The 14,859-nt window shown below is 38.5% G+C and overlaps 1 protein-coding gene across 1 annotated transcript in view; it reads right to left on the reverse strand.

The window, feature by feature from the left end:
* Positions 1–3,841: 3,841 nt before the first annotated feature.
* Positions 3,842–14,859, reverse strand: part of LOC127160859 (ribonuclease inhibitor) — a 40,591-nt gene continuing 29,573 nt past the window's right edge. The window contains exon 3 of the mRNA XM_051103507.1: positions 3,842–4,709. Within this exon, the coding sequence (XP_050959464.1) occupies positions 4,532–4,709 (178 nt within the window). The 3' untranslated portion in view covers positions 3,842–4,531. The remainder of the gene's footprint in view (positions 4,710–14,859) is intronic.

Consider the following 14,859-nt stretch of genomic DNA (forward strand, 5'->3'; position numbering starts at 1 on the left):
TATCGTGATATTTTATAGTCAGGTATCATATCGAAGTCAAATTTTGGTATTGTGACAACACTACTGCCAACTTTAAAAAACATGGATCCAACTTATCACCAGCCTGTTTCTTACTATCTAAAGATTTAAGTGCCTTATTAGGGCCCGAGCACCGGTGGTGCGAGGACCCTATTGGAAATGCTCCATTTCTTCTTCTTCTTCTTCTTCTCCAAAGTAAAAAGTCTTTTTGAGGGCCTAAACATGCTCGGAAACTCACGAAACTTTGCACACACATCAGACCTGGCGAAAATTTACATCTGAATTTACAGTTTTCAGAAGTGGGTGTGGCAAAATGGCTCGATAGCGCCACCTATAAAATTTGCGCCTCGGGCTACGTTTCACATACATGTACGAAACTCGGTACACACATGTAACACACCAATATGATGTTTTGCCATGAAAAAGAAAGTTGCTATAATGCTAACAATGTCCGATCTGCCTCAAACGTCACACGTTTGATAAGATTCATGTCCTGAACACATATCCCATATTCGGTTATAGTCGTAGCGCCACCTGCTGGCAACTGGAAGTGACATGTTTAAAACTGTGATGGACTATTAAAAGCACAACAAAATATGCCATATTGTGCTAAACATGGTAAAAACACTTACTAAGTGCTAATGCATGCTATTAATGCCATGAAATTGGAAGTTGTTGTAACTCAGCCATACAATGTCCGATCTGCCCCAAACTTCACATGTTCGATAAGAGTCCTGGCCTGAACACATCTAAAGGCCAATATTCCATTACAATCATAGCGCCACCAGCTGGCAACAGCAAATTTCTTGTTTTACACTAACTTAAATATTCAATGTACAATTTGCACCAAACTTGACATGTTTGGCAAGAGTCCTAGCCTGAACACATCTAAAGGCCAATATTCCATAATAGCGCCACCTGTTGGCATCAGGATATGTCATGTCTTACACTCAAGCATGCCATGTTCAATCTGCACCAAACTTCATATGTTTGATAAAATCGCTGGCCTGAAGACATCTGCATGCCAATTTTCAGTTATAGGCATAGCGCTACCAGCTGGCAGCAAGAATTCTGGCACATCTAAATGACTTTGATATATTCCTCCTAAATTTACTATGTTAAAAGCATAGTGCCCACCATTTGCCACTGATCGGCGGTGAGCCTGGGTGCGAGGGCCCGTCCATCGCTGCTTGCAGCTTTAATTATTCTTCTTCTTCTCCAAAGTAAAAAGTCTTTTTGAGGGCCTAAACATGCTCGAAAACTCACAAAACTTTGCACACGCGTCAGACCTGGTGAAAATTTACATCTTATATGGTTTTCAGAAGTGGGTGTGGCAAAATGACTCGATAGCGCCACCTATAAAATTTCAACGGAGTGCGCCTCGAGCTATGTTTTTTTACGTACATGTACGAAACTCGGTACACACGTAACACACCTATACCTACAAAAAAGTCTCTTGGCAGAACATCCGAAACCAAACAGGAAGTCTGTTATATTGAATTTCCTGTATGATTTTTGTGCAGTTTTTGCCATTTTCAGGCCTCGTACTTTAACGAACTCCTCCTACAGTTTTTAGAGTGTTATCATAAGGCCTTTGCGACACTAAATTGCGAAGATCTTGAGTTTTTGTAGAGGGGCGTGTCTGTGGCGGTCTGACAAATTCAGTGTTTCGCCATGAAAAAGGAAGTTGCTGTAACTCTTGCTTGCAGCTTTAATTTACCTCTGAAACTGCACTAAAATCAAATACTTGATCTACCTTAAAATGATTTACACTAGAGTAAACAGTTAAGAAGTTCATGGGTCGAATTATTTGACTCATGATGTGAACCAGAGGCCACAAAAGGTTTTGTTTAAACAATCTATTATTTTAGCTTTATCCACAGTTTTACATGAATCCTTTAGAATACATGACAGAAAATCTAAATTTGATTTATTTCCAGTGAGATTTTGAATATTTTTTTTCAAAAAGCTTTATTTTTATAAAATTCTTTATAAATTATTTAGATTATTGTGGCAGTTTCTAAAAGAAAGTAATCAAGATTCACGATTCAAGATACTTTATTTGTCACATACATAGTCATACAGGTACAACATGCAGTGAAATGTATCCTAAACCGCTCCTTAGACTGTGCAGAAATTATAAATAAGTAAATTATAAATAAAAATCTAACGTTTTCTGAAACAGAATAAAGTAAGGAAATAAGTACAAATAAAGTAGATCTAGTCTAAATGTAGTACAATTATAAATTTTAAACACAATCTGAAAATTCTAAACAAAAAAAGCAACCTTAGCTTTTTTTTAACCACAGCTGTAGACACATTAAACAACTGTCTGAAAATCAACCAATCTTCCTTTAGATTAGTACTTCTAGCTGTAAATCAAACCATATTACATTCTCAAAGTAAATTTGACAATTCAGGGATAAACCGTACATTATGTCTGCCTTAACTCTAAACTTTCTGGAGCATAACTCTAAACTTTCGGGAGCATACTTATTTATAAGGTGGGTAAAACTTTCATAAAAATAACTCTATGCACTTTTAATGTCTGGAATAAGATTAATTCTTTAGTTAAAATGATATAAATCATGAAAAAAAGTTTGTTCCATAAAATGTTTTATATCACGTATAATAATAATACATGGTTTGGATTTGGGAATTTTTATATTACAGCATTTCACTAGATTTGGAGTGAGACACAAATCGTTTTTTGGAAGCCTGTTTTCACTGAAGCTGGAGTTTTCCAGCAAAATAAAAGCTCTACTGCTGTTTCCGTCAAAATGAAAGCTTAAAAGTGCAGTATAAATTGCTGGCAACTAGCAGTTTAAATGGGTAACATTACTGCAGTCTAAATTAAATGTAGTGTAAAGCAAAAATAATATACCTGTGTATATTACAATTCAAGTCAAGTCAATTCACTGACTTCTTTCTGACTTAAGTTTTCTTAGTTAAGAACTAAGAGTTGGAGATCTAAATTTTGAACTCTCAGAGTGCATTAGAAGAATTTAACTTTAAAACTAACTAAACAAAACGTAATGTACTAGTGGTTCTGACAAAATGTTCATTGCTTAAGGCTTTTAAAAATATATATTAATTTGAACAAAATAAAAAGAAATTTCAATGAAGGAGTCAGTGTCTCAATTCATAAAGACTTGTTTAACTGTTTCACTTTCTTATCCATCCCATCACTTTTGCATTTATGTTACAAAAGAAATAACATAATAAGGTCTGAATCTGCCCCCAAACAAACCCCCCCTCGTGATGACGACCTCTCAAACTTCCCAAATATAGATGAGTCATATATCAAATGAAAGTTCTCATTCACCAAAATATGATTATGCACTTTATTTCAATGATCTAACAAATTACAGAAAATAGAATAGAATCAAGACGATGGAAATTACTTATGTAAACAAACAAACTATTAGGTCACATTTCTGCTCCAATTACTACTTCTGTGTGCAAGAAGCTGCAAAAAACTTTATATCAACTCTTAGATTAGGTTGTTATCTTTAAAATGAGACTACGCTTAGTTTTCTGAGCGCTTGCACGGCCAAACAACACCCTAAAATGTCTTAGATGCGCTGATCAATGCATGCGATGCAGCTAAATGATGCATTTTTGATTAGTTTTGCCTTAACATGGACGTAACGTGGAATGTGCACCGCGCCCTAGCGTGCTAGCTGGCAGCTCAATGCAGAGTTGGAAAATTATGTATTATGAACAAATACAATAATAATTATGAATTATTCCACCCATGTGTTAAAATTTAGGGTGTTCTTTTTTTGTAAAATGAGACCACTTTTTATCTATTTAGTCTAATGTATGTGGGAATAGGACTCTTTTGAATTCAGGTATTCTTTATCTTGCAGAATGGAGACCCCTAGAGGACATATTGACTCCTTTCAATTAAATCTCAATAACAAAAAAAAAGGATACAAATTATACTTTTTTATTATTATTATTTTATTATATTATACTACATTGTAATTTTATATACAGCAAAAAAATAAAATATACAGTAATTTATAGGTGAAGCTACTGCCAATTAATCACTGCAAATTTTATTAATTTTGGCTTACACTTGTATTTTGTTGTTCAATGGTCTATAAGTGTATATACAAATATACATTTGTTTTGGGCACATTCAGTATAATCATTGTATTTGATCATTTACATTTTGATTCTTAAAGGATTGTCACCCACAAATAATAACTGTCATAATTTACTTCTTTTTCATTCCTAACCTGTTTGACCTTCTTTATTCCGTGAAAAACAAAAGATGGTATTTTAATATTGTTGGCAACCATATTTTTTGGTACCATTGCTTTCCACTGTGTGGACAAAAGACATTTTTCAAAATATCTTCTTTTATTTTCCACAGAAGAAAGTCATACTGTTTTGAAATGACTTGAAGTGATGACAGAATTTTCATTTTTGGGTGAACTATCCCTTTAAAACTTTGTTTGCCAATATTTTCACACAGTTATTGTGTTCAATAATATAATAACACTCACACTAGTTTCTCTAGTTTACAGTGTGGATCCTCCAGTAGAGCAGAGATCAGATTCACTCCTGAGTCTCCTGGTTTATTACAGCTCAGATCCAGTTCTCTCAGGTGTGAGGGGTTTGATCTCAGAGCTGAAATCAGAGCAGCACAGCCTTCCTCTCCAATACTGCAGTCCCACAGCCTGCAGAGAGTGAAGAACATGAATGATCTCAGAGATTGTGTTTAAATTTTAGGGTGAGTGTGTTTGTGTGTTTGTTTATATGAGCAAAAATGTTTTCTATACACCAGGATCAGTGGTATAGACATTTCAACTTGCCAACACAAGCACAAGCTAAGAAACTAATTTAAATGCACTCTACCCACATGATTCCTGATACTGAACTAGTTTATCATTCTCATTCTTCAAACCTTTTCTAGTGCTATATAGGCAATAATGTGATGAAATCTAGGAAAACCCAACACATGGTGAAATTTTCCCTTTTTTAGGTTTTGATACCATATGAAAGCTGGGTTCAAGCCCTTTTTTATTTTGTCCATAGCTTGAATGTAACAAAAGTTATGACTATCTTAAGTTGGCTGATAGTTATGATTTTCAGGAATATAATTTTGAGAAAAATGAGTTTAAATTGAGACAGCTTTCACTTTCACTTTACAGGTTTAACAAGAGCTGTCTGTCAGCAGCGCTATACTGCATCATTACACAAACAGACTAATGTTACCCTGAAGAGGACAGTTTTCCATTGTTTATCATGGGGGAACTTTTGAACATGTTTAGATAGCTGTACCTTGTTTACATTTAGGGAAGCCGGTCAACCTCAGATTCCACCTTCTCTTGTAGAGAGGATGCTCTACACACACTCTTTTCAGAATGGAAAAATATACTGCATCATTACACAAACAGACCAACGTTTAGTGATCGTTAAGTGAGCAGCTCCTTCAGACTGTGTTGTACTCTTGCGCTCCGCCATCTCACTATATTAAAAAAAATAAATAAATAAAACTTTGCATGCCATAGTTTACACAGGACTGGTGGAGAATGTGCATTAATACACCTTTATTAAATATGTTACATGGTTTATTTTGATAGGTTAACTGGTTTTGTGGTGTTAAAAGAAAGCACCTCCGCAGCATGTTCTTAACATAAGAGAAAGACAGTCATTTCTGCTTGCTGCAATAAATCGCTATTTTTCTGCTCTAAACAAGTGAATTTTGTCAAGATATTTTCAAAGATGATAGACAAGATGTTATAGAATAATAATGTAATGAAATCCTAATTTTGACAACAACAACAAAAAAAAGACATTGACCTATTTTTTGTATTTCCTGAAAATGTCCCAGTGCAACATCCAACTGGTTTTCCCAGATCACATCACATATTAAGAGTAACATATTACTTTTTTTTTAAGATTGTGGGGTGGTTGAGAGGGCAGGGAAATTTGTAAAATATACATCAATCTTTTTTTTTCTCTCACACAGAATTAGGTAAAATAGCATTTATGAATGCTGTCCCCTCTTATATAAATACTCTTCAAACAGATTAAAATATTCAAGTCTTGGTGCCACTGAGTACTTGTAAATCTGTTACTCATTAATTGGAGAAATATTTGTCAATTTGATAATTTATATTTTGTGACTTGTGTGTGGTAGTTTACAATGGGGCTAAAGATGGACCTATGTAAAAGGCACATTTAAAAATTATTACAGACTTATGTAGCAAATGAGAATCATTAAAATTACAGGCTTCTGTTTTGAAACAAAATGGTTAATATTTAACATTTTTTTTATTCAATGTAATTAAATCAACAGATTTTCAATAACTGAAGAATATAAAAAGGTGGTATTTGGGGTAAAAAAAGAGATAATCACCATAATTATTTTAATTAAAAATTATATTTAAAAATATGATACCACTCACAAGATATAAACAATCTTTTAATTGAGATACTGTAAAGCCATATTAAGTTATTATGGGATCTTCAAGCAGTGTAAGAATCCTTCACAATCTTTTTCTTTATAATAAAACATACCTGTATTTTTATTTAAATAAATCCATATTTGCAATGTACTCAGTTAATAAAAGTAAATGATCAGAATCAGAATCAAAACATAAATAAATTATTTTGGTATTATATGGTACAAGCATTGCTGAAGGTTTTTTTTTTTTTTTTATAATTAACTTAGATATTATCCAAAACATATAGTTGAAATATTTGTATCAATATTGTGGACATTTTGCCCCATACTGGTGAGGCCATCGTTGCCACCTCATATATTTCTATATTTTCCCTTTGGAAGTTGCATTCAATATTCATTTGCCTGAAAACTCTGAGGAGACTCGTGTATTTAGCCTGATTGTACTCTAATACTGGTGTGCTGTAATGACAGAAGCATTTCTAGATTCTAGCAGTCACTGTAGCTGTTATATAAAAAAAAAAAAAAAAACACTACAGTGCTGGTTTTGAAAAAAGGCTCCATCAAAATATCACAATTAATAAGATCACAATTAATTAATGAATTAATTAATTAATTTACATTTATAAAAAAAAAAAGGTTTGGACTGAGGGTGAGAGGACAACAATCAAAACCACTGCTATAGAAAACATATCTGAGTAATTTTGCTTTTTACTTGAAACCTTATAGTTACTGAGATGTGATGAGACTCACTGTAGTTTCTCCAGTTTACAGTGTGGATCCTCCAGTAGAGCAGAGAGCAGCTTCACTCCTGAGTCTCCTGGTTTATTACAGCTCAGATTCAGTTCTCTCAGGTGTGAGGGGTTTGATCTCAGAGCTGAAATCAGAGCAGCACAGCCTTTCTGTGTAATGTCACAGCCGGAAACACTGCAGAGAATATATAGAAAATTAAAGATGAGTTATTAGTGCTTGACTCATGTGTCCAATGTAATTGCTGAAAAACAGATGTAATACATATCATAGATATCAATTATTAAACCAGGCACAAAGAGTGACTCAGAGTCAAGACCCATTTTAATAGACTTCAGACTCAAACTGAAATGACTTCAGATTTGACTCAACAAATAGGACCCAAATATTCCCATAAATATTCCCAAAACTACTTGAGAGAATATTTTATTACTATAAATATTACTATAAAATTTTCAACCTTGACTATTGAAGAGGATTTAGTATTTTCATTTGTATTCAGTCTGCTTATAGTGGAGCAGAACAGGCTGTGTACATTGCGATCATTTGTTTTCCTGATTTAATACTGAAAGCAGAAATATGAGAAAGCAGCACCTTTTTTTTCATTTTTGTCAAAAAAAAAATCCTGATTTTTTTTTTGGGATAGAAAATGGATAATATTTGATCTCCACATGTAGGTGGACATGAAACACACCTTTCCACTGATTGGTCAAGCAAAGATCAACTTGTGCTGTACAAACACTTGTTAATAAAGGTTACAAGTGAGTCAGATTGCAATTGATGCCCAACTGGAGTCCTCACTTGATGCCAAAATGAGTCCTTACTAGGGGTGCACCAATCCGATATTCAGTATCGGTATAACTTTCATCTGGATCGGGGTATCGGACAGACGAGACCCATCCAAATCTGATATTCTGCCTATACTATTGTGTTATTGTTAAGCCTCACGAAAGCCACAAAAACAATCTCAGTAAAGCTTTTGTGCACTGTTGTGCAGTGTTCTGAAGCCGTTTCATAGTTTAATGTGAGGTACAGTTGAATATTTAAGTTCACATAAACTCTACTCTCTGCTGCGGCTGTCTGTCATCCTCCATTCAGTATTCAAACTGTGTGTCACATTCAGTTACGACAGTCAAGATGATAAAATCCAAGATGATTAAATGTTCCTAATAATGTTATAATTGATCTGTAAATAAAGATAAATGGTTTTGCATAAAATGACTTTATCTTGCTGGAGTTTTGTGCTGTTTCTAAATGGTGTTAATTTCTACTGGGTATCTTTTAGATCACAACTGCACACAAGCGTTTTGTGCCGCTCTGTATTTGGAGCCTTTCGTTGCATAATACTTTTGCGCAATTAATAATTATTAATGGTCTGTCTTGTTCATCTTATCTATCATATTGTCACGCTCAGTCACAACAGACAAAAGGGGTAAAGTATAACAAGAGAGTTTATTTAATGTACTCAACGTAAACAGGTTCTCTGCAGGTAAATATCCAGGTAAGTATTAAAGCAAGTAAACGTCAACAGGATCACAAATCAAACAGGATTCCGCAGGTAAGTGTTCAGGTGAGTATTAGTGCTGGTAGATGTCAACAGGATCACAAATCACACAGGTTCTCTGTAGGTAAATGTCCAGGTAAGTATTAGTGCAGATAATAGAAGTATACTCAATCTGTAAGGCATTCATTCGAGAAGCAAGGCAGACAAAGTTCGTTCTTCAAAAGGGCACGCAAGTAGACATGCAGGCAGATGATCCAGGAATGACAGAACGTATCAACCTTGAGCTCAGCCGTCGAATGAATGGCTGAGCGATCCTTTTAAAGGGAGCTGCTGATTGTGACCAGGTGCTAGTAGTCCGGTGATTGCGAGCGAGTGATTGGTGCTGAATCAGGTGCGGGTGATTGGACTCGGTAGATGGTTTCAGTGGTTTCGATTTCGGGTTGAGGAGGGGGTTCCGGGTGGTCTGCAGAGGGAGGAAACGTAGGATTAAAGTGACGTTTCAACAGTGATACATGGAAGGTGGGTGCTATGCGGTAGTGGGGTGGTAGTTGCAGTTCATAAGTGACATCATTTAGACGTCGTATGATTGGAAATGGACCAATGAACTTTGGACTCAGCTTGCGGCAGGGCAAACGAAGGTTGATATCCCGAGTGGAAAGCCAAACTAACTCGCCCGGCTGGTATTCTGGTGTCGGGGATCGGCGAGTGTCAGCCCACCTTTTGTGCCTTCGAACTGCCCGCTGTAGGTGAGTATGTGCTGAGTTCCACACCCTCTCGCTCTCCCGGAACCAGTAATCTACCGCTGGGACCGAGGAAGGTTCATCATTCCAGGGAAAGAGGGGTGGCTGATAACCTAGAACACATTGAAAGGGTGTTAAGCCTGTGGTTTCTTGCCTTAATGAGTTCTGAGCGTATTCGGCCCAGGGCAGATACTGGTTCCAGGAATCCTGATGGTTATGGCAGTAGGACCTGAGGTAACGACAGATCTCTTGGATTTTTCGTTCTGTCTGGCCGTTCGTCTCTGGATGGTACCCCGAGGATAAGCTGATTGACACCCCGAGTAACCGAAAGAACTCCCTCCATACCCGGGATGTGAATTGAGTCCCTCTATCCGAGACGATGTCCTCAGGGATTCCAAAATGTCTGAAAATCTGAGAAAACAACAACTGAGCAGTGTTCATGGCTGTGGGTAACCCCGGTAAGGGAATTAGTTTACAGGCCTTTGAGAAGCGGTCTACGACCACTAGAATGGTTGTGAAACCATCAGACTTAGGCAGGTCAGTAGCAAAGTCTATTCCTATATGGGACCAAGGCCGTTGCGGAATGGATAATGGAACCAGCTTACCCTCGGGCAGGCGGCGAGAGGTGTTGTTTATGGCGCAGACGACACATCCTCGGATATAGCGGTACACATCACGAGTCATCTGCGGCCACCAGTAATGATTGCGGAGGAGCGAGAGGGTGCATTTGCCGCCTGGATGCCCGGAACCTGGAGAGGTATGAAAAGAGTCCAGAAGGTAGTGACGGAGAGAAGATGGTATGTACTGTTTACCTTCTGGACCTCCCGGTGGAGCTGGTTCGTGACGTGTGGCTTCCTGGATCTGGTCATCCCATGACCATTGAATGGGAGCGAGAAAGACTGACTGAGGTAGGATGGTTTCAGGTTCATTAGAGATGGGGTCTGGCTGGTGAAGACGGGACAGAGCATCTGCCTTGGTGTTCTTTGTACCTGGTCTGTAGGAGATGTGAAAGTCAAACCGGGTAAAAAACAGTGCCCATCTCGCTTGGCGTGGATTTACCCGTTTGGCTCCTTGCAGATACTGCAGGTTTTTATGATCGGTAATTACAGTGAATGGGAATTGTGCTCCTTCCAGCCAATGGCGCCATTCTTCAAGGGCTAGTTTAATTGCCAACAGCTCACGATTTCCCACATCATAATTCTGTTCCGCTGAGGATAACTTCCTTGAGAAGTATGCGCAGGGATGCAGAATAGGCGGATCTCCGTGCCACTGGGATAGAGTAGCGCCTACGCCGGTGGTAGCGGCGTCAACCTCCACAGTGAATGGTGAATTCGGGTCAGGATGTTTTAAAACAGGTGCGGTACAGAAGGCAGATTTGAGTTGAGTGAAGACCGTTTGTGCAGCAGAGGTCCAAGTGATAGTCTTCTTGGCTCCTTTAAGGAGAGAGGTGAGTACAGAGGTAATTTGGCTATATCCTTTGATAAAGCGTCGATAAAAGTTTGCAAACCCCAGGAAGCGTTGTAATTCTTTGACCGTGGTGGGTGTGGGCCAGTCCTGTACAGCAGCCACCTTCTTAGGGTCCATTTCAATACCTTCTGGGGAGATGTAGTAGCCCAGGAATTGCACTCGGTCCTGATGAAACTCACATTTTTCTCCTTTCAAATAAAGTTGGTACTTTCTGAGTCGTTGGAGAACCTGTTTGACGTGGGAGATGTGAGAGGACAAATCATTAGAATAAATGAGAATGTCGTCGATATAGACGACCACAAATTGATGTAGCATATCCCGGAAGATCTCATTCATAAAATTTTGAAAAATGGAGGGTGAGTTGGCTAGGCCATACGGCATAACCCGATATTCGTAGTGGCCACTAGGGGTGACAAAGGCGGTTTTCCATTCATCACCACTACGAATACGGATTAAATTATAGGCACTCCGTAAGTCTAGCTTACTAAAAATCTTGGCTTGTTGTAATTCCTCTAAGGTGGATGGAACGAGCGGAAGGGGATATGCAAATTTTACTGTCTGCTCATTTAAGGCTCGGTAATCAATACATGGCCGAAGGCCTCCATCTTTTTTTGCCACAAAGAAAAAGCTAGAGGCGGCGGGTGACGTGGATGGTTGGATAAAACCCTGCGCTAACGCCTCCGCTACATATTCGTCCATAGCCCTTCGTTCAGGTAAAGAGAGTGGGTATACCTTGCCTTTGGGTAGAGTGGCATGTGGCACTAGATCTATAGCACAATCCCACCTTCGGTGTGGCGGTAGTTGTGTGGCTGCAGTTTTGCTGAACACATCTTGAAATTCTGCATATTCCGGGGGAATAAGAATCTCCAGCTGCACCTCTGGGCTTTCGATAGTGGTTGAATAACAGGAGATCACCTTACGCTGTGGAAGGGACGATAGACAGTGATGATGACAATGGTTACTCCATTTCAGAATTTCACCTGTGCTCCAGCGGATGTGTGGGTTATGTTGCTCTAGCCATGGTCGTCCCAACAGAATGTCCACAGTGGCTTCGGGCAGAATTAGGAAAGAGATGGACTCCTGATGGAAACAACCTATTTGAAGAGTCAGAGGGTGAGTACAGGAATTAATGGGTCGGGCATCCAGGGCTTTTCCTTGGATAGTTGTGATACGGTAAGAGATGGTGCTTTTGCGTTTAGGGATCTGCAATGCCTCCAGACAGCGTGAGGAAATGAAGTTGTCTGCCGCTCCTGAATCTACTAATGCTTTCACAGGGAGGAAGTTAGACTCAGAGATAAGTACAGCATCAATAAGTGGTATGGTATGCATATTATTCGTTACATGACCCACACTCACCGTGGATTTAGCAGGACGGACTGGGCATTGTAGAAGGAGGTGAGATGGAGCACCGCAGTACAAGCATAAGCCTCCCTGAAGCCGTCTGGTGCGTTCTTGAGCAGTTAAATGATAAGTATCAGTGTGCATGGGCTCCTCTGTGGAGGTACATGATGGGGCGGATTCGACTGGTGTCTCACAAGCGGTTAAGTGTTGGGATATAGTTACTGCTCTCTTGAGGAATGCATCGAGTCCCACATTATCCTCATAGATGGCCATTTGTTGGCGAATGTTAGTGTTGAGACCTCGACGAAACACGGCCAGCAGAGCGGAATCATTCCAACCACTTGTGAGGGAGAGAGTACGAAAACGCAGAATATACTCATGTATAGGTAGTTTGCCCTGATGGAGTTGCAGCAGTTCTTCCTGTACGGTAATCGGAGTGACAGGTTGACCAAATACCTGCCGAAAATGTTGCAGGAACAGATCCAATGACCCGAGATGAGGGCTTTTCGAGGTCCATAGTGCCTCTGCCCATCGCAGGGCTCGTCCCGTTAATAGCGTGATAATCAGGGCAATCTTGCTGCGATCTGTGGGGAATTGGCCGGGCTGTGCCTCGAAATAAAGAGAACATTGTAACAAGAACCCATCGCAGGAGATATTGTCACCAGAGAAAGGTAGGGGGCGAGCCACTGGGCTCGGTGAAACTGGCTGAGCAGAGCGTACCTCATGTAAGATTTGTAGAAATGTTGCATAAGGCCCAACAATCGCCGCGGCTTCCTCCCGTTCCATGCTGCTTTCTTGTCAGAATCGTCTTTTGCTGGGCTGAGCTTCTGTCACGCTCAGTCACAACAGACAAAAGGGGTAAAGTATAACAAGAGAGTTTATTTAATGTACTCAACGTAAACAGGTTCTCTGCAGGTAAATATCCAGGTAAGTATTAAAGCAAGTAAACGTCAACAGGATCACAAATCAAACAGGATTCCGCAGGTAAGTGTTCAGGTGAGTATTAGTGCTGGTAGATGTCAACAGGATCACAAATCACACAGGTTCTCTGTAGGTAAATGTCCAGGTAAGTATTAGTGCAGATAATAGAAGTATACTCAATCTGTAAGGCATTCATTCGAGAAGCAAGGCAGACAAAGTTCGTTCTTCAAAAGGGCACGCGAGTAGACATGCAGGCAGATGATCCAGGAATGACAGAACGTATCAACCTTGAGCTCAGCCATCGAATGAATGGCTGAGCGATCCTTTTAAAGGGAGCTGCTGATTGTGACCAGGTGCTAGTAGTCCGGTGATTGCGAGCGAGTGATTGGTGCTGAATCAGGTGCGGGTGATTGCGTGCGTTCGGTGGAGACTGGTCCAGGGTCAGGTAGGTGTGACGGTGTGACACATATGTTGTTGCTTCATTACTGTGCTATACATTTGAAAAAAAAATGCCTTTAAATTGATAGTACATATTTATATATAAATATATTATTTGTTTTTCATAAATGTATTTTACAACAATACAAAAAGCAATGTGTAACATTTTACAAGATTTAGTCCTACACTTATTCACAATGTTCAATAATGTTTTTTTTTACTGAAACTTTAGATTTTATAAACTTTTGCTACTAAATGATCCACTAACCTAGTTTACAACAGTATTTTTGTCATAGATTATGATATTTTTCTTTGTAATGAAGTTGTCTATATTTAGCAGATTGTGTGTAACACACAAAAGAGTGATGATCAGGTCAACACACACTGAGAACAGAAATTCTACACTGAAAAAACTGTGCTGGTATCGGATCAATATTGGTATCGGTCGATACTCAAATTTTTTTGGTATCAGATCAGGATAGGTTCTGAAAAAGTGCCATTAGGCCAACTATAGTCCTAACTATGGTAGCCCGTTTCCGCCACTAAATAAAAAAAAAAAAAAAAAAATATTGTGACTTTTTATCTCACAACTGTGACTTTTTTTCTCAGAATTCCGAGATACAATCTCGCAATTCTGACTTCTTTTCTCAGAATTGTGAGACATAAACTCGCAATTGCGAGATATAAAGTCAGAATTGCAAGATATAAAGTCACAATTGCGAGTTGTGAAGTCAGAATTGCGAGATATAAAGTCAGAATTGCAAGATATAAGGTCGCAATTGTGAGTTGTAAAGTCAGAATTGCAAGATATAAAGTCAGAATTGCGAGTTATAAAGTCAGAATTACGAGATATAGAGTTGCAATTGCGAGTTATAAAGTCAGAATTATGAGATATAAAGTCGCAATTGCGAGTTGTAAAGTCAGAATTGCAAGATATAAAGTCAGAATTGCGAGATATAAAGTCACAGTTGCAAGTTGTAAAGTCAGAATTGCGAGATATAAAGTCAGAATTGCAAGATATAAAGTCGGAATTGTGAGATATAAAGTCAGAATTGCAAGATATAAAGTCGCAATTGCGAGTTGTAAAGTCAGAATTGCCAGATATAAAGTCAGAATTGCGAGTTATAAAGTCAGAATTGCGAGATATAAAGTCGAAATTGCGAGAAAAAAAGTCAGAATTCTGACTTTTTTTCTCCCAATTGTGACTTTTTTTCTCGCAATTGCGACTTTTTATCTCACAATTCTGACTTTTTTTCTCA

The sequence above is a fragment of the Labeo rohita genome, unplaced genomic scaffold, assembly GCF_022985175.1.
Source record: "Labeo rohita strain BAU-BD-2019 unplaced genomic scaffold, IGBB_LRoh.1.0 scaffold_477, whole genome shotgun sequence".
Classification (NCBI taxonomy): Eukaryota; Metazoa; Chordata; class Actinopteri; order Cypriniformes; family Cyprinidae; genus Labeo; species Labeo rohita.